Below are 19,428 nucleotides of genomic sequence, written 5' to 3'. Positions count from 1 at the left end.
GTGTGTGTTTAATCCCTTACTTCCTCCCAGGAGTCCCATACTAAGTACCATGGCTTTGACAGATTATTCCTCATATTTAAAAAACTCCTCATTTGGGTCTTCTTGAAGAACACAGATACAGGTGGAGTGGCCATTATTACACCACAATTCACTGGTCTAGATAATTCCTGTAACATCAGTCCCAGTAACCTGGAATTTATTGGATATGTATTTGTGTGACTGACAGAGTGCTTCTGAGAGTCTTTGAGCCAGAGCTGATCCAAGGATGTTCTATTCTAGACTCTGCAGGAAAATATTCTTTGTACTAAATTGCATTCACACAGCACTAGGGTAAAAGCATCAACCACTCTGAGCCATGGGTAGAGTGGAAAACCATTTTCCCATAAATTTGTATCACAAAATTAGGCAAGCTATTGATTATAACAGTGAGGCTAAGAGGTAACCAACTAACTAGAAGAATCTGTCTTCCTGAATAGGCAGTCCTCACTGGGATTTAAACGGATAATATGTACAAGCAACTCAGGGCGCTGCCTAGAAAATCTAAGAGGCTTCGGCTCTGAAAAGCACATGAATCACTTCCCTCAGATACTTATTTATATACTAAGTATATTAGGGTATAAGAAAAGACCAGAGCTCCCCACACCAAAAAAAAGAAGAAGAAGAAAATGAAACAACTTAAAAATGCTGGCACTTAGAAGTAAAATGAAGCTCATTATGGTAAAACCAGCCCCAAGGCTGGCCACAGGCTATGCAACTGTACAGTATTTTAAAACCGTATCAAACAACAAAATAAAATTGACTCAGCAAGATAAATGTTCGCACTCACTTTTTGATTTCTCGGAGCAGCATTCGGATAAGAATGGCCTGAAGTGGTTCAACCATCAGTTTCCTCCACATATCCAATGCCAGCTGCCAGGAAAAACAAAAATCACCAGGGTTGAATTACTTAGTATATGTTTTTTACATTTGTTCAAGGATTTTTTTAACTAAAAATACTCATCAAAAGAAGTATTTACACTAATTGTTCAAAATCCAAATAATACCTAAACAAAAATTTTAAAATTCAAAGAAAATAAATTTCTAATTTGAAGTATCAATGACCATTCTACTCGCCCTATCAACATTATTAAGGCTTTATTATTAATTGAAAATCTTAATTTTAGGCCAGGTGCAATGGCTCACGCCTATAATTCCAGCACTTTGGGAGGCCGAGGCAGGTGGATCACCTGAGGTCAGGAGCTCGAGACCAGCCTGGCCAACATGGTGAGACTCTGTCTCTACTAAAAACACAAAAATTAGCCAGGTGCGGTGGCAGGCGCCTATAATCCCACCTACTCAGGAGGCTGAGGCAGGAGAATCACTTGAACCCAGGAGGCAGAGGTTGCAGTGAGCCGAGATCGTGCCATTGCACTCCAGCCTGGGGGATAAGAGTGAGACTTCGTCTCAAAAAAAAAAAAAAATCTTAATTTAGGCCAGGCGCAGTGGCTAACGTCTGTAATTCCAGCACTTAGGGAGGCCGAGGTGGGCAGATTACGAGGTCAGGAGATCAAGACCATCCTGGCAAACACGGCAAAACCCCGTCTCTACTAAAACTACAAAAATTAGCCTGGTGGGGAGGCGTGCGCCTGTAATCCCAGCTACCTGGGAGGCTGAGGCAGGAGAATCGCTTGAACCTGGGAGGTGGAGGTTGCAGTGAGCCAAGATCTTGCCATTGCACGCCAGCCTGGGACAGAGCAGGGCTCCGTCTCAAAAAAAAAAACAAAAAAACAAAGAACAGGGTCTCTTTGTGGTTTTAACTCTCATTCTACTGAGTGAAGCTGGGGATTCTTTAATGTTTACTGTCCATTTTGGTTTCTTCCTTGTGAAATGCCCATTCCTAATTTTGCCCATTAGTCTGTTAAAGTTTGTCTTGTTCTTAATAAAAGCTAGAGTTTTTTTATATGCTGTGGAAATTAATCCCTTGAAAGTTTCACAGTCTGTCCCAGTAAATTAACTGCTCAGTTTCTTTATTATGTTTTGGTAAAAATATATTAAAGTTTAATATACTCAAAGTTACCAATCTTTTCTTTTATCATGGGTATTTTTTGTTTTTTAAGAAATCCTTCTCTGCCCTAAGGTAAGAGGCATGTGTGTGCTCCTACTCTGCCTTCCAAGTTTTCAAGCTCTGCCTTTCACATTTAGATCTTTAAACTTCAAATGTATTTTCCCCACATAGAGTATAAATTATTCCAGTACTGAAAACCAGTTTTTTTTGTTTCTTTGTTTGACTCTTCTCTTTTTCCACCCTAACTATATCCAGATAGGCTGTTGCTAGCCTCTCTATTGTTTCCCTAGGGTAATTTTATTCTGATCCATTGGTAATTAAGCATCTGTCTTCCCACAAGGAACACTGTTCAAGTTTTGCCTTTCTTTCTTCTTAAATAGCATGAATGGGGGTTGGGGAGGCAATACATGAAAAACTGGTATTTTACACATGTGGTGGAAGGGGACACTGGTAAAGGCCCTTCTGAAAGGCAATGGGGCAGAGCTGTGAAACTGCAGGATGTGCTTCAACAGAGGCTCTACTTCCTGACACCCAGTCTATAAAAAGTTCTGCTCATGTACCAAGAGATATATACATAAATATAACTCCATGAGCATAAGATTTTCCTCTATTTTGTTCACTGTTGTCTTCAACATATATAACACAGAGAGGTTCAAAAATACTTAATGAATGAATAAATAGTGGTGTTCACTGCAGTGTTGTTTGTAATAACAAAAACTTAAAAATTGGCCGGGCGCAGTGGCTCACGCCTGTAATCCCAGCACTTTGGGAAGCCGAGGCGGGCGGATTACAAGGTCAGGAGATCGAGACCATCCTGGCTATCACGGTGAAACCCCATCTCTACTAAAAATACAAAAAATTAGACGGGCGTGGTGGCGGGCGCCTGTAGTCCCAGCTACTCGGGAGGCTGAGGCAGGAGAATGGCATGAACCCGGGAGGCAGAGTTTGCAGTGAGCCGAGATTGCACCACTGCACTCCAGCCTGGGTGACAGAGCAAGACTCCGTCTCAAAAGAAAAAAAAAAAAACTAAGGGGATAGTTTAAAAAATTACTCTGTATCTCTACAGAATATTAAGCTTTCACAAAAAACAAACTTATGTAAAAAGATATTAATAACAAAAAAAGGGAAGAAATATAGGTGGTAGAACTTTACGTGTGCCATTATATTGCAGTTTGAAAAGTAAAATGAAAACTGCCACGTGTGTGTATGTAAATATTTGTAAATACACTGGTAAAGTTCAGAAAAGATGCAGACTAAATCGTTTACAGTGATTTCCTCCGGGAAGAGATGCGTGCTTGACAGTTCTGGTGATAAGGGAAAATTTTAAGTAAATCATTCACTTATAATGCTACTAACTAAAAGCAACTGCTATTAGTATTTTGGTATTTCTCATTGATCCTTTTCTCTACATCATCTTTTCCCTACAATTGTATTTGTATTCAACATATACCTGTAATTTTGTGTGCAAATTTTTTCATAAACCATGTCCCCTTTGTTAAAGTTTCTATGAACAATTTTCTGCTATTAATTTATCCATTTGCCTACTTTTATAACAAAATCATATATATAATACATTCTTCTTTCATGCTTTTTATTGCTGAATGTTGGATGCTGAAATTTTACACTGTTTAGCCACTAGGCACCCTATTAACAATGATTGCGGCCGGGCGTGGTGGCTCAAGCCTGTAATCCCAGCACTTTGGGAGGCCGAGACGGGCGGATCACGAGGTTTGGAGATCAAGACCATCCTGGCTAATGCGGTGAAACCCCATCTCTACTGAAAAATACAAAAATCTAGCCAGGCAATCTGGCGGGCACCTGTAGTCCCAGCTACTCGGGAGACTGAGGCAGGAGAATGGCGTAAACCCAGGAGACGGAGCTTGCAGTGAGCTGAGACCCGGCCACTGCACTCCAGCCTGGGCAGCAGAGAGAGACTCTGTCTCACAAAAAAAAAAAAAAAAAAAAAAAAAAAACAATGATTGCAAAGAATACTTTTAAACATTAAACAATTTTATCATATTTATTATTTTCCAAGTATGGATCACTAGTCTTAGGACTTGGGATTACTTGGTCAAAAGTTATTAAGTATTTTAAGTTGTAATGAAAGAAAGACACTGATCAATTTCTTTCAGAAAGGATTACACTAACTTAAATGTCTACTAATGCTGCCTCTTAGCCATTTATTTCCTTCATTAATACAAATCACAAGTTAACACTAACTTCCTATTTGGCATCTGCTTCCCTTACATGAACTTACAAGCTTTTGTGTGCAGGGACCTTCTGTCTGTTCACCATTGTATCCCCAATGCCTGGCTACTCAATAAAGATGTATTAAATGAATAAACAAGCTTGTACAATAATATTTCTTTCACAATCAGCATAATTTTCCATATTTTAATTTGCACTGTACCTCAAGAACTTGAATGAACTGACCAAACTGCCCATTTTTGTTTTACTCTGAATTTAATTACTTTTATAGTAAAGTTACAATAAATTTGTTACATTCATAAATTTGTGTTTCCTCTCCTCTAGCCTGTCTTTTAAGTACTTGTCCCCTGTACTTTTAACTATAGGGCCGTCAACACTTTATACTTGTTTTTGAGTTTTTTCACAATGCAGAATCATTAACCCTATATCATTCATCCATTATAAATTTAATTATCAAAAGAGTAATTGTCACATCTTTTTCGTCCCTCTGAGGATTCTTAGGAAATCACTATAGCATTTTATTTAGGATATTTTAAATCTTGACCATATTAAGCTAGCCAAATCAGTGTTCTTAAAAAATGATGCAAAAATTACCTCAATGTATAAAAATATACTTATGTTTGCTAGTCATTTAAAGAATTTCCTACCTCTCCTATTTCCATAAGTGGTTCATTCATATCTACACCACCATAGCCATACTGAAGGTCCGCTTCTGTTAATTTATTCTTTTTAATAAACTGGGTGTTGAGATACCTGGAAAATAAATGTAATATCAATGGATATTAAGTTAAAGTCAGTAGGAAAGCAAATAACTTGCAACTTTAGAAGAATATTTTTAAGGTTACATATCAACCATGGACTAGCCTACTAATAAATCCAAAAGAAATGAATTATGTAGAGATTAGAAATATAATAAAAATTAAAATTATCAGCCCACCTTTCTCTGCAAGCCCTTACCCTTCTAGCCCAACAGCTCTTATCCAAGTTTCAGAATTTCTACAATCTCGTTTGCTACTTCCCAGACTCTTCTTGGGAAAGTCAAGATAAAGTTCACTTTCCAAAAATTAAACAGAGAATGGTTAAAAGATCAAAGTCAAGTTAGCTTTCTAATTTATATTCTAATCACCAGGAAGAAATGAAATTTTTCATTTTTAAACAAAAAAGATCACAATCAGTAGGTAAGAAAATGGAACAGAGTGTTACAGATAGTAAGTATGGGCAAGACTGACAGATATAAGATGACTTTGTCTACCAGAGGAAAATGAATTATAATGAAAATGTTTAATATATTTTAAGACTAATAAATGTGATTAGCTTTAAGAATAACCAAGATGAATACAGAAATCTAAAATAAAACACGGAGAAAGGACTCTTAACGTTCAACTGTGTACTTTTTAGGATCCCAGATTTCACCATAATGCCTTTAATGATCACCACCTAAAACTATTCATTTGAAAGGCTCCGCTAGTGTAAATAGCTACTGATAATACAGCATTTTAGGCAACAACCCATGAAGTCTCTATGTGAATATATACAATTTTCAAAGTTCACTATACCAAAATGAAGGGTCCACTCAGACAATTTAAAAACAAAGACAACCAAAACAAGACAAAAATTTTGGGAAACAAACACATAATTCCTGGCCAGGTGTAGTGGCTCATGCCTGTAATCCCAGTTCTTTGGGAGGCCGAGGTGAGAGGATCACTTGAGACCAGCAGTTTGAGAGCAGCCTGGGTAACAGCGAGACTGTCTCTACAAGAAATAATGACTCCTAGAAAATTGACTCCAAAGTGGTATATCCACAACCATTTACACAAGTTCCACCTCCATATTCACTAGTGTCAAGGCTCTAGACTCCATGGCTTACAACCTTGATGTACCATTTGACATTTTAGTGTCCTCTGACCATAAGTTACAAAATCATACTCCTTTTTTTCCCCCTTTAAAATGCCATTTATTCCTTCCTCTCTATCCTCACTGTAATTCTCAAAATTTCATGCTGAGTTTCCAACCATGCCTTCCAGCTGAGGAAAGAGGAGTAAGATTGAGAGACAAAAGTAAAAGGTAGAGACTGGATGGCCTCTCCACCTAAGCGCCCCATCCCAGATATTCTAAGGGTAGTCCCCTTTCATCTGGGTCTCACAGCACAGACATACCTTTCAGGCCTGCCCTGAACCGCAGAGGAGTTAGCCTTCACTTCCCAGCCCTAAGCAAGTAACTATTTAACGCACAACTATTTTACTTTCTTCACAGTAATTGCTACTACATGAAATAATCCTATGCTTTTATTGGTTTCTTTTTTTGTACATTCATCTTCTCTCTAGAATGTAAAGTCTACAAAGCAAGAACCCCTCTTGTAGACAGCATCCACAGTAGTGGCAGGCAAAAGTCAAGTCCTCAAAAAATACTTACTGAATGAATTACTGAATAAATAAATGGATAACATTCCAGACAGCCAGGATAGCAAAAGCTAACAGCAGAACACAAACTTGGAAAAGCAGCCTGCAGCCAGATCATAAAAGCCATGAATACCAAGAAATAAAAGTAATCACTAACAGGTATTGAGATCACCTGTCAGACACAGCCCTAAGCATTTTATGAGGCTGAGTACTATAAGACAGATGTATGTGGTACTCCTATGATCATTTTATACATAAGAAAGCTGCAGCCTAGAGAGGTTAAAGAGCTTGCCAAAGGTCAATCAGCTCCTAAGTGGCAGGGCTGGCACAGAAACTCAGGAGAGGTCTTCCACTCCCATTCAATACGCATCAGCTGAGGGTGTACTGTGTGCCAGGTACAATATGAGGCACGCAAACACAAAGATGAAAAGCAAAAACATGGTCTCTGCCCACACAGAGCTCACTCTGTGCTAGAATATAGAAACAAATGTAAGACTTCATCAAGGAGGGGTGCTCCCTCAGGAGAGGTTACTTAGTTGTCATATCATTACCATTTACATGTGCCTTCCAATATGGAATCTCTGCTCCAAACTGGTTTTCTTTTCTGGTCACTGGAACCAAGACCATTCCGGTAACTTCACCTAAAACATTAGAATCCCTTATCTCATCCTTTCATTTTGCCTGCTTTAATTAGTCAGTCTTCCTGTCTTCCTAAAGTACTCATCACCTCCTCCCACTACTTCCTTTGACTTCCAATGTACTTGCTTACCCTCTGCCCCGATCATGTGAAACACTTTTATGACTGGGCTCTACTTCAGTTTCTGGCATCTTTAATTCATCTAAAAATTCTGCTGTCAGGATGTCACTTTCCTATTCAGAATTCTACAGGAGCTTTCTTTAACTATGTAATAAGTGTAAACTGCTTAGCATAGAAGCAGATGCTAGATCTGCAGATCAGGCCTGAATTCACTAATCCATTCCAAAGATCTGGATGTATATTCTCGAGCCAGGTTACTAATTTAGTGCAGCTTTACATGCTTTGTATCTGCTAGGACAAACCAGCATTATCTTTTCCTCACAGAATAAAATTTAAACTAACTTACATTAACTATGTCTTTCTTATTGCAGATTTCTACTCTTGGTAAATTTAAGCTTGAAATACAATGTTTTAAAATCAAGTCATGGCCAGGTGAGGTGGCTCACGTCTGTAATCCCAGCACTTTGGGAGGCCGAGGCAGGCGGATCACCTGAGGTCAGGAGACCAGCTTGGCCAACATGGTGAAATGCCACCTCTACTAAAAAAATACAAAAGTTAGCCAGGCATGGTGGTGGCTGCCTGTAATCCCAGCTATTCAGGAGGCTGAGGCAGGAGAATCACTTAAACCCAGGAGGCGGAGGTTGCAGTGAGACAAGATCGCACCATTGCACTCCAGCCTGGGCGACAGAGCAAGACTCCGTCTGAAAAAATAAATTAATTAATTAATTAGATTTAATAAAGTCATGATTTAAAATATTAACAGTGCCATTTTTCATTTTAATATGGACACCATTATTAATTTTATAAGTCACTGTAGTATTTTATAATCAAATTTATTAACCACATATTTGCTTCTTAATAAAGACATTGGGCTGGACACGGTGGCTCATGCCTGTAATCCGAGCAGTTTGGAAGGCTGAGGTGGGCAGAACACTCGAGGTCAGGAGTTCGAGACCATCCTGGCCAACATGGTGAAACCCCATCTCTACTAAAAAAATACAAAAATTAGCCGGGTGTGGTGGCACGTGCCTCTAATCCCAGCTACTCAGGAGGCTGAGGAAGGAGAATCACTTGAACCTGGGAGGCAGAGGCTGAAGTGAGCCGAGATTGTGCCACTGCACTCCAGCTGTGGCAACAGGGCGAGGCTCGGTCTCAAAAATTAATAATAAAATAAAAGAACATTTATGATTCATGGGAGAAGGTCTAAATATCATTATGAACAGGTGATTGGAAGATGCCAATTCTGTAAAGGGAAATAAAATCTCAGGATTCCCAAAACTCCTATGCCAAAACAGGAATTTAACCTTGGAGGCTGAGTCATGCTAAATGGTCATCCTTTTCCTGGACGGATAACTGTTACAACTTTGTGTAGAAACATTATATATTAGCCAGACCCCCGGTAAGTGTCAATTCTTAGCTGATATTCCCAGGCACACAGCAAAGGCAAGATGACAGTAATCATTCTTCACCTCTCCCTGAGATGTCTGAACAACTGTTTTCTTCCTCTATTTCCTTTTTCTTCAAAGGTTTACCTTATATAAAATGTAGATTTACTGGGCATTAATTAGTCTCACAAGTAGATAATCATTTGCCTCACTGCCACCATCCCTCATGTTTTAAGGAAAATGTACAAACACTAAACCTCCTAAGAACCTCTTTGGACAAAACAGCCACAGATGCATCTGTGCCTTGCATTTTCCTGGGTGCATCCTTAAGCTGGCTCAATAAACCTTGATTGAGACACCTGCCTCAGTCACTCATTTTGGTTAACACTTCCAACCCTCATGGATGACTTAGAGAGGGTCAAGACTCCAGAGAAGGAAGTGACTGGAGATGTTGTGGAAACATCAAAAGAACTCAGAAGTGGATCCTGAATATGGGACTGAATTGCTGCAATCTCATGCTATAACTTGAATGGATAAGGAGTTGCTTCTTATGGATGAAAAAGTGGTTTCCTGAGATAGAATCTACTCCTAATAAGATGGTATGAACACTGTTGAAATGACAACAAAGGATTCCAATATCATGTAAGTCTAGCTGGTAAGGTGGTGGCAGGGTTTGAGAGGACTGACTCCAATTTTGTAAGAATTTCTACTGCAAGTAAAATGCTATCCAACAGCATTGCACCCTACAGAGAAATCTTTTGTGAAGAAAGAGTCAACTCATGCAGCTAACTTCATTGTTGTCTTATTTGGACACACTGCCACACATTGCCTCCCCAACCTTCAGCAACCATCACCATGATCAGTCAGTAGCCCTCAACACCCAGGCAAGAAGACTGGCAAAACAATTACAACTTGCTGAAGGCTCAAATGATCAATAGCATTTTTTTTTTTTAGCAATAAAGTAATTTTAAATTAAGTTGTGCACATTTTCTTAGACAATGCTACTGCACACTTTGACTACAGTATAGCATAAACATAACTTATATGCACTGGGAAACCAAACAATTTGTGTGACTTGTCTTATTGTAATATTCCCTCTATTGTGTGGTGGTCTGGAACTGAACCCAAATCATCTCCAAAGTATGCCTATACAAGAAAAAGATTGAGAGTAGAATCTACTTAAGTGAAATAGCATGCTTCTGGAACAAGATTATGGTAGAATTAAGTAGTTAAATGGATGGGCTTCAGATTCAGACTGATCTGGGTTTAAATCCCGCCTTTGCAATTCATTAGCTGAGTGACCTTCAACAAAATCATGCTCTCAGCATTGCTTTCTTCCTCTGTAAAAAATGGAGATACTAACTACTCATATCATTTTACACACACATACTAAATATGCTGCAACACTAAAAGTTCATAAGTAGCACCAATTTAATAGTACTAATTTAGATAGACACAGTGGCTCATGCCTGTAATCCCAGCACTTTGGAAGGCAGAGGTGGGAGAACTGCTTAAGCTCAGGAGTTCAAGACCATCCTCGGCAACATGGTGAGACAGCATCTCTACAAAAAATAAACAAAATTAGCTGGGCATGGCGGTGCACACCTGTTGTTCCAGCAACTGGGGAGAAGGGGGTTTGAGGTGGGAGGACTGCTAGGGCCCAGGAGGTTGAGGCTGCAGTGAGCTGAGATTATGCTACTACACTGCAGCCGAGGTGAGATCCTGCCTCAAAAAAAAAAAAAAAAGGACAAAATAAAAGAAAGAAAAACAGGAAAAGAAAGAGAGAGCAATCCAGGCAGATGGAACAGCACCAGGAAAGGCAGGAAAATGGGAGAGACCACGGGCCATCATGAAACTACAAGTAATTCAATACCCCTAGAGCATGGGGAATGCAGAACTTCAAGGGGAAAATAACCCAGTAATTTATCTAACATCATTTGCATCAAACATAAAATACTGAATGCTAGAGCCAAGTAAGAACATATTGAGGGGACATGAGCTGAGATTTTCCCACTAAGTTTCATGCAAGTTGAATTTTCACATTGATCTCTGTTGAGATTAAACACATGCTACAGGTTGCAAACAATCAGAAGAAACAGAGCCATGCAATTGAGGACAGTTTTACTTTTCACAGAACATGCTACACACTCCCTGGCTCCTAAATACCCACCTTACCCTGACTATATAGACCCTTCCCCATAGCAGAGAAAAGTCCATGTCAGAGAGGATGCTTTAGTTCTGCACATGTGAGTGAGAAATAGGTAATAAAAAAATTATCCTGTCAACTATTGAATGCAGGCAACGCTGCTTAGCTTGTCTAGACTTTAAAGGCACACTCACCTATATAAGCAGTCCATATAGTCTGCACCCTTGCTGTATTCTTCCCAGTACCTATGATACATAACAAGTACTTGTTCTTCTGACTCCAGAACTCTCTATATAAAGAGGAAAAATATTTTTACTTGAAAAGTAATAATCATTTTCACTGTAAACCATAAAATGTATCAAAATTAATGTTCTGAAATAATTTACATAATTCAAACTGTACAAATTACATTTACACAATACATATTAACTGCACTTATTAAAAATGAAACAACTGGGAAAGATGTGAGTCTTCAATATGAAAGTGAAGCATCCACAATAGAGAATAAAGTGAGACGGGTGCAGTGGCTCACGCCTGTAATTCCAGCACTTTGGGAGGCAGAGGTGAGCAGATAACCTGAGGTCAGGAGTTCAAGACCAGCCTGACCAACATCTCTAATAAATACAAAAAAATTAGCCAGCCATGGTGGCACACGCCTGTAAGTTCCAGCTACTTGGGAAGCTGAGGCAGGAGAATCACTTGAACTCCATCACGCCAAGATCCTACCACTGTACTGCAGCCTGGGCAACAGAGGAAGACTCTATCTCTTAAAAAAAAAAAAAAAAAAAAAAAATTCACACAATGTAACCTAAAATATAAAATTGCAAAAAAATTACTAATGTCTTACATAGTTATCGTTTATGGTGTAACCAAAGTTCACTAGCTGACAATAGTAGAACTTTAAATTAACATACTAAACATAAACACTTTAAGACCACTTTAACACACTTGCTATCAAAAGCACTTTCATAAGTGGATAACTGATCACATTAGAACACTAAAATGCACATGTCATATACAATCAAAAGTAAAGCATTTTCCAGTATTTTCAGGGAAACAGCACATAATCAACTGTGCCTTACTTATGAGGTTTTTTTTTTTTTGTACAGATAGTGTCTCACTATATTGCCTAGGCTGGTCTTGAACTCCTGGCCTCATATGATCCTCCTGCCTCAGCCTCCCAAACTGCTGAGATTACAGGTGTAAGCCACTACACCAGGCCAATTCTTACCATTTAGAAAAGTATCTACTCCTGACCACGTGCAGGGTTACACAGTTTAAATAAACTGTGTTGTTTTACTCCCATTTTATAGATAAAGAAAGACAAAACTCAGTCCATAAGGTAGTTGTTAAGTGAGTTGCCCGTGGTTACAACAGCTAATAAAAAGCAGAGTGAAGATTCTTACGCAGGCACAAAATTATCTCACCCAGTTCCTGATTAGATCAGTAGTCTAAATTAAGTTAGAAATGCTGTCTATAGCAAAATACTGTGAAATTCACTGTTTATACACAGATCATGTCTGTGATGCTGCCCCTCTATGTGTAGCATACTAATCAAAAAACTGGTCACAGAGACAGCTTCTATCATCGTTTACCATTTCTTTTTAATTTTAGATTTTGGGAAGACTTTATATAGCATATGAAAGGCAGCTAAAAAGCTGAAAATAATAAAGACAGAGAATTACCAAGAGATACGAATAAAAAACAAGGGAAAATTTGGCTGTATAAACAATATCCAGAGGAATAGGAGTACATTTTAAAACTCAACAAACTCTGAGCTGACCCTCTCCTTCATTTACTAATTACAAGATGCTGAGCAAGTAAACTGATTTCCCTAACAACACAGTGCTTGACTCAAATATCTTAATATGTATATATTTTTTAAATGCTGATTAAGAAGCAAAAACAAGGGAGGCCAACATGGGAGGATCACTGGAGCCCAGGAGTTTGAGACCAGCCTAGGCAATATAGTGAGACCCCCGTCTCTACCAAAAAAAAGAAAAAAAAATTGCCAGGTGTGGTGGTGTGTGTCTGTATTCTCAGCTACTCCTGTATTTAAAACAAGCAGGCTGGGCACGGTGGCTCATGTCTGTAATCCCAGCACTTTGGGAGGCCGAGGCAGGTGGATCATGAGGTCAGGAGATCGAGACCATCCTGTCTAACATGGTGAAACCCCGTCTCTACTGAAAATACAAAAAATTAGCCAGACGTGGTGGCGGGTGCCTGCAGTCCCAGCTACTCGGGAGGCTGAGGCAGGTGAATGGTGTGAACCCGGGAGGCAGAGCTTGCAGTGAGTGGAGATCGCACCACTACACTCCAGCCTGGGCAACAGAGCGAGACTCCATCTCAAAAAAATAAAATAATAAAAAAAATTTAAAAAGCAGCAGCAGCAGCAAAACAAGCTCACCTTGATAAAAGTTCTACACTGGAAAACAGTACACTAGTAAGGCACACAACTATCAACATATTTATATCATGTATGTATCATTGCTTACCTTGTGCAAATGCCGAACGTGATTTTCCAAAAAAATCTTAGTTTCTGTATAAAGTCTTTCTCCAAGGGGTTCAGGATAGGCCACACATAAAGCATAGATATCTCTAGTTAAATTATTAAGGTTTTCATATTTATTGGAGACAACTTTAAAATATAATGAGATTTACCTTGTTTGGCATTAAAAAATGAAAAAACATTACTTCTTTCCATGGTTTAGCTTATAATATACATAATACTGTTATATATATGACAAAGATAGAATACATAACCATGCTTACTTTAAAAAGCACTATAAGATTCATTCACTTATTTGTTCCACAAGTATTTACTGAGAATTATTTGAAGACACTGTAAGGAAAACGGTTCTTATCAGAGAGGTTAAAATCCAGAGGGAGTGTCTGGAAATTCAAATTACGCAGAATCCTACAAAATAAGATTTATATTAGAATGGATATTAGCATAGTATCAATGACGAGCTATGGAATATGACAAGAGGCAGGTATGTCTAAGCAATTCTGAGAAACTAAACAAAAATTATTCATTTGACACAGTCTCCTACATCATAGCAGTTAGGATACTCTACCGTTACTCTAGCAGAAGAAATATACCATGAATAGGAATACCAATTAAGTTTCTGAACATCAACTAAGTACCTTGCTAAGTCTCACCGGAGGTAGATAACAGGAGGAGTGGAAAGAAGTAAGACCTGAGACTTTACTTTTCACTAGCCAGTGATCTTCACCAGTTTCCTAGCCTCTCTGGGGTGGCATTTCCTTTTACCTTTTTTTCTTTTTTTTAATATTCTTTGCTTTATTGGATCTTCTCAACATCTCCAATAATTAGAAACATTATAGACCAAGAAGAACAAAAGATAAGACTTAAGGCAAAGCCCATTTACAACTTTGGGGCCAGACACGGTAATAGATGATGATTCTGGGAACTAGGTGTTTCATATGCTGCCTCCAACCACTGTGACAAGGCATTTTGGGGGTAACAGCTCATTTGTCCACAGGAACACTGACACCAGAGTAACACAGAGGTCAGGACCTCCAGGTGGTTATACTCCAGAACTATTCCATGATAAAGCTATGCCATCTGATCGGTACGATGACCACCACCAAGTGTCTCCAAGGTAAAGATAAGGAACCTTTCCCTGACATCTCCATAGTTTACCCAAATAAACTCATATATGTTAAAGTACTTTATAAACTGCCCATCACTAACCAAATGTAGATGATAAAGGACCTATGAGCAACCTGAGATCAGCCTAACTAAAGATGCTGATACAAACTGAAAATAAGGCTGATGATTCAGGATGAAGTCAGGTGTTTATGTTTAATAGAAAGATTAGGAAATACTGTGAAATAAAAACATTAACTTAAAAATAAGGATGCAAATTCTTCCTCCTCTATGTCCCCCCCAACACTTTATATATTCTTCTACAAAATTTATTTTTATACAGTAAAATTTACTTATACCTTTCCCATTCACATTAGCCTATCCTTCATCAACTCCATACTCCCAGCTCCCAGGCACAGTTCCTAGCACATGACGATTTATTAAATCCTACCGAAGAAAAGGAGATGGAAAATCAATCTCACATGCTCCCTTACCCCAGAAAGCACAAGCAGCCCTCTCCACATTTATTTACTTATTTATAAATTTTTGATCGGTTCTATTTATATATTTTTAAGCTTTATTTACTTATATTTTTACTTCAAAAAATTTTTTTGTAGAAACAGGGTCTCACCATGTTGCCTAGGCTGGTCTCAAACTCCTGGGCTCAGGCAATCCTTCTGCCTCGGCCTCCCAAAGTGCTGGGATTATAGGTATGAGCCACCACACTCAGCCTTACTTATTTTTAATAATAATTAGTAATTAAATCATTTTAACAAAGATTACGTAGACTTTTTAACAAAGACTATGTGGACCTTTTAACAAAGATTATGTCTTATGGTTCTGAATACCTACTTCTAGAATTTTCATACAACATAATGATGTTATTTGCTCCAACTATATCTTCCTAAAGCCATATACACACTTACTTCTAAAAGATACGACTTAGGCTGGGTGCGGTGGCTCAAGCCTGTAATCCCAGCACTTTGGGCGGATCATGAGGTCAGGAGATCGAGACCATCCTGGCTAACACGGTGAAACCCCGTCTCTACTGAAAAATACAAAAAATTAGCTGGGCGAGGTGGCGGGCGCCTGTAGTCCCAGCTACTCCGGAGGCTGAGGCAGGAGAATGGCGTAAACCCGGGAGGTGGAGCTTGCAGTGAGCTGAGATCTGGCCACTGCACTCCAGCCTGAGCAACAGAGCGAGACTCCGTCTCAGAAAAAAAAAAAAAAAGATATGACTTAATTGGTACTGAAAAATTAAAACTATTCAATACCATGATTTTTGCATATGTTAATTATGTGCCCAAATGTCTCACAACGCCAAAATTAATATATCCACTGCATGTAAATGTAAACAAAATCTACTGGAAGGATTTGTGTCACATCTCCAGGTTAAGCAGAAAGGAGCTACACAAGAGAGGTGGTACAGGTAGACTCTCCTACTTCATTCCATACATAGTATTTCTGCACTGTCGGACTCTTCCAGAATATATGTATTTTTTTAATGGAGTGAATCCACCTTCATAAAATTTTAAAGTTCATGTTTTAACTCACCATAGTTTTGGGTCTCAAGCCACTGTATAATTTTAACCAATTAAATATGTTCTTTTTCTCTAACCTATTCAAATATCCAACCAACCAGGAAATGTTTAGCCCTTATGAAGAACACCTACAAAAATGAGCTTTTCAACCTCCAACACTCAGCTATGATTCGATTATAGACAAGACACTTTAAAAGACAAAAAAAGTTGGCTGGGTATGGTGGCTGACACCTGTAATCCCAGCACTTTGGGAAGCCAAGGCGGGCAGATCACAAGGTCAAGAGATCGAGGCCAGGCGTGGGGGGCTCACGCCTGTAACCCCAGAACTTTAGGAGGCCAAGATGGGCAGATCACGAGGTCAGGAGATTGAGACCATCCTGGATAACATGGTGAAACCACATCTCTACTAAAAACACAAAAATATTAGCCAGGCGTGGTGGCAGGCACCTGTAGTCCCAGCTACTGGAGAGGCTGAGGCAGGAAAATGGTGTGAACCCAGGAGGTGAAGGTTGCAGTGAGCTGAGATCATGCCACTGCACTCCAGCCTGGGCTATAGAGCGAGACTCCATCTCAAAATAAATAAAGAATTAATTAATTTAAAAAAGAGATTAAGACCATCCTGGCCAACATGGTGAAACTCTGTCTCTACTAAAAATACAAAATTAGCCAGGTGCGGTGGCACATGCCTGTAATGCCAGCTACTCGGGAGGCTGAGGCAGGAGAATTGCTTGAACCTGGGAGGCGGAGGTTGCAGTGAGCCAAGATCACACTACGGCATTCCAGCCTGGCAACAGAGTGAGACACCATCTCAAAAAAAAACAAACAAAAAAACAAAACACAAAATAACTAGAGGTCAGATTTCAACTTAAACATTCTTTCACTAGACTTATCTTTTCCTAAGTCATTTTTTAGGGAGCCAGAATACAAAAACTCTTCTATTTATGAACTTTCCAGTTTAAAAACGTCTCAGTCAGAAACTAAGCTGTTCCAGAATGAAAGCTCTTAGCTGCAACCAAAAGATAGTCCTAATCAGCAGCAAAGTTATTTACCTTATTTCATGCTCTCTATTAAAAGGTGTTTCCTATGCTTGGGCTTAATTTTGAGATTTAATAGTATGAACTCTATTATGCTGTGGGTCAAAAACAGTAAGAGTTTTGCAACGGGAGTAAAAGTAAAGGTTATCTAAAAAATTGAAAATGGTAAGACAACCAAAAAAGGATTTGACAATTAAAAAATAAAATTAAATTAAATTAACAGTAAAAAGGAATTTGCTGACTTTTTTTTTTTTTTTTAAAGACAGAGTTTCGCTCTTTTGCCCAGGTAGTGAAGTGGCACAATCTTGGCTCACTGCAACCTCCACCCTCCAGGTTCAAGCAGTTCTCCTGCCTACCTCCCGAGTAGCTGGGATTACGGTTGAGCACCACCACGCCTGGCTAATTTTTTTGTATTTTTAGTAAAGATGGGGTTTAACCATGTTGGCCAGGCTGGTCTCGAACTCCTGAACTCAGGTGATCGCCTCCCAAAGTGCTGGGATTACAGGCATGAGCCACTGCGCCCTGCCAGATTTGCTGACATTTCTAATGAGAAAGAATACAAACGCAGTATCTATAAAATCATGAATTAGCAAGCAAGGATAAAAAATGACTAATTAAATTGAAAATTTTCAAGTGTACAGCTAGTGAATCAATGTGAACAAATATCTATTAGCCTGATATAATTTAGAATAGAGTGAGGCAGTTGCTGATGCACCAAACACACCTGAAATCTTTCCCCATCGGTAAAATCCAAGAAAGAATGATGGACTGCTATGTACAGACTCCATGGCTACTAAGACCTTCTCCTAACACTTGTGAAAAGTGTCAAGGATACAGATGACCTGCCTCAATATTTTCAAATGACATCAAAATTGGTCTATGTTTGAAAGAGATGCCTAATAGAATACAAACTAGAAATGATGGCCAGGCGTGGTGGCTCATGCCTATAATCCCAGAACTTTGGGAGGCCAAGGTAGGTAGATCACCTGAGGTCAGGAGTTCAAGACCAGCCTGGCCAACATGGTGAAACCCTGTCTCTACTAAAAAAAATACAAAATTGGCCGGGTGTGATAGCACATGCCTGTAATCACAGCTACTTGGGAGGCTGAGGCAGGAGAATCACTTGAACTCAGGAGGCAGAGGTTGGAGTGAGCCAAGATCGCACTATCGCACTGCAGCCTGGGCAACAAGAGCAAAACTCTGTCTCAGAAAAAAACAAACAAACAAACAAAAAACAAATGAAGACAACAGTATGCATGGGTTTAAATGGGAGGAAGAACTCATTTTCCTACCTGGAAGAAATACATTGAGGGAAGGCAATATTAAGTCTCCCCTAACAATCACTTTGGACTCACTATAACCTTTTAGATGCTACTTCTCCTCAAGTAGGAAAATGTCTACATTATGCTGCTGGAGTCTGGAAATCTGTCCTAACAGCTACTAAAAGAGAGAAAACCTTGAGTAAACGTAAACCAGAACAGGGCCAGGTACAGCCTATTTATACATAGTCCAAAAATCAAAGAATTCACCATTGGCTGGTCATAGTGGCTCATACCTGTAATCCCAGAACTTTAGAAGGCCGAGGCAGGGGGGGATCACTTAAGATCAAGAGTTCAAGACCAGCTTGGCCAACATGGTGAAACCCTGCCTCTACCAAAAATACAAAAATTAGCCAGGCATGGTGGCACATACCTGTAATCCCAGCTACTCAGGAGGATGAGGCATGAGCATCACTTAAACCCAGGAGGTGGAGGCTGCAGCGAGCCAAGATCACACCACTGCACTCCAACCTGGGCAACAGAGACCCTGCCACAAAAAAAAAAAAAAAAAAAAAAAAAAAAAAGATTCACCATTATTATTTATTCTATTTATATAAAGTCCAAGAATCAAAGAATTCACCATTTAAGAACCACAAAAGGCTGGGCGCCATGTCTCACACCTGTAATCTCAGCACTTCGGAAGTGCCAAGGTGCCTGGATCACATGAGTCCAGGGGTTTGAGACTAGCTTGGCCAACATGGCAAAACCCCATTTCTACCAAAAATAAAAAAACTAGCCAGGCATGGTGGCGGGCACTTTTAATCCCAGCTACTCAGCAGGCTGAGGTGTGAGAATCACTTCAACCTGGGAGGTAGAGGCTGTAATGAGCTGAGATCACTGCATTATGTCTAATAAAAAAAAAAGAACCACAAAAACAATAGGCACAAAAATCAAGATAGTAGTTAGCTCCTAGAGAAACGGGTGGGATTGTGAACTTAGAGGGTCACGTGTCTCGGGGGGGGTTATAGTGAATGTTGACAAT

General features: G+C 39.3%; 1 protein-coding gene across 3 annotated transcripts in view; it reads right to left on the bottom strand.

Annotated features, from left to right (window-relative positions):
• The window catches only part of CUL2 (cullin 2), an 85,485-nt gene that overhangs the window by 44,858 nt on the left and 21,199 nt on the right, over nucleotides 1–19,428 (bottom strand). For all 3 annotated transcript variants that reach the window (XM_023218157.1, XM_023218159.2, XM_023218160.2), the window contains exons 3-6: nucleotides 13,435–13,537; nucleotides 11,134–11,228; nucleotides 4,900–5,005; nucleotides 827–909 (exon numbers count right to left, since the gene is read on the bottom strand). In XM_023218157.1, coding sequence (XP_023073925.1) covers nucleotides 827–909; nucleotides 4,900–5,005; nucleotides 11,134–11,228; nucleotides 13,435–13,537 — 387 coding nt within the window. The remainder of the gene's footprint in view (nucleotides 1–826; nucleotides 910–4,899; nucleotides 5,006–11,133; nucleotides 11,229–13,434; nucleotides 13,538–19,428) is intronic.

This window comes from Piliocolobus tephrosceles, chromosome 9 (assembly GCF_002776525.5).
Source record: "Piliocolobus tephrosceles isolate RC106 chromosome 9, ASM277652v3, whole genome shotgun sequence".
Lineage (NCBI taxonomy): Eukaryota > Metazoa > Chordata > Mammalia > Primates > Cercopithecidae > Piliocolobus > Piliocolobus tephrosceles.
This window is presented reverse-complemented; position numbering and strand designations above follow the sequence as displayed.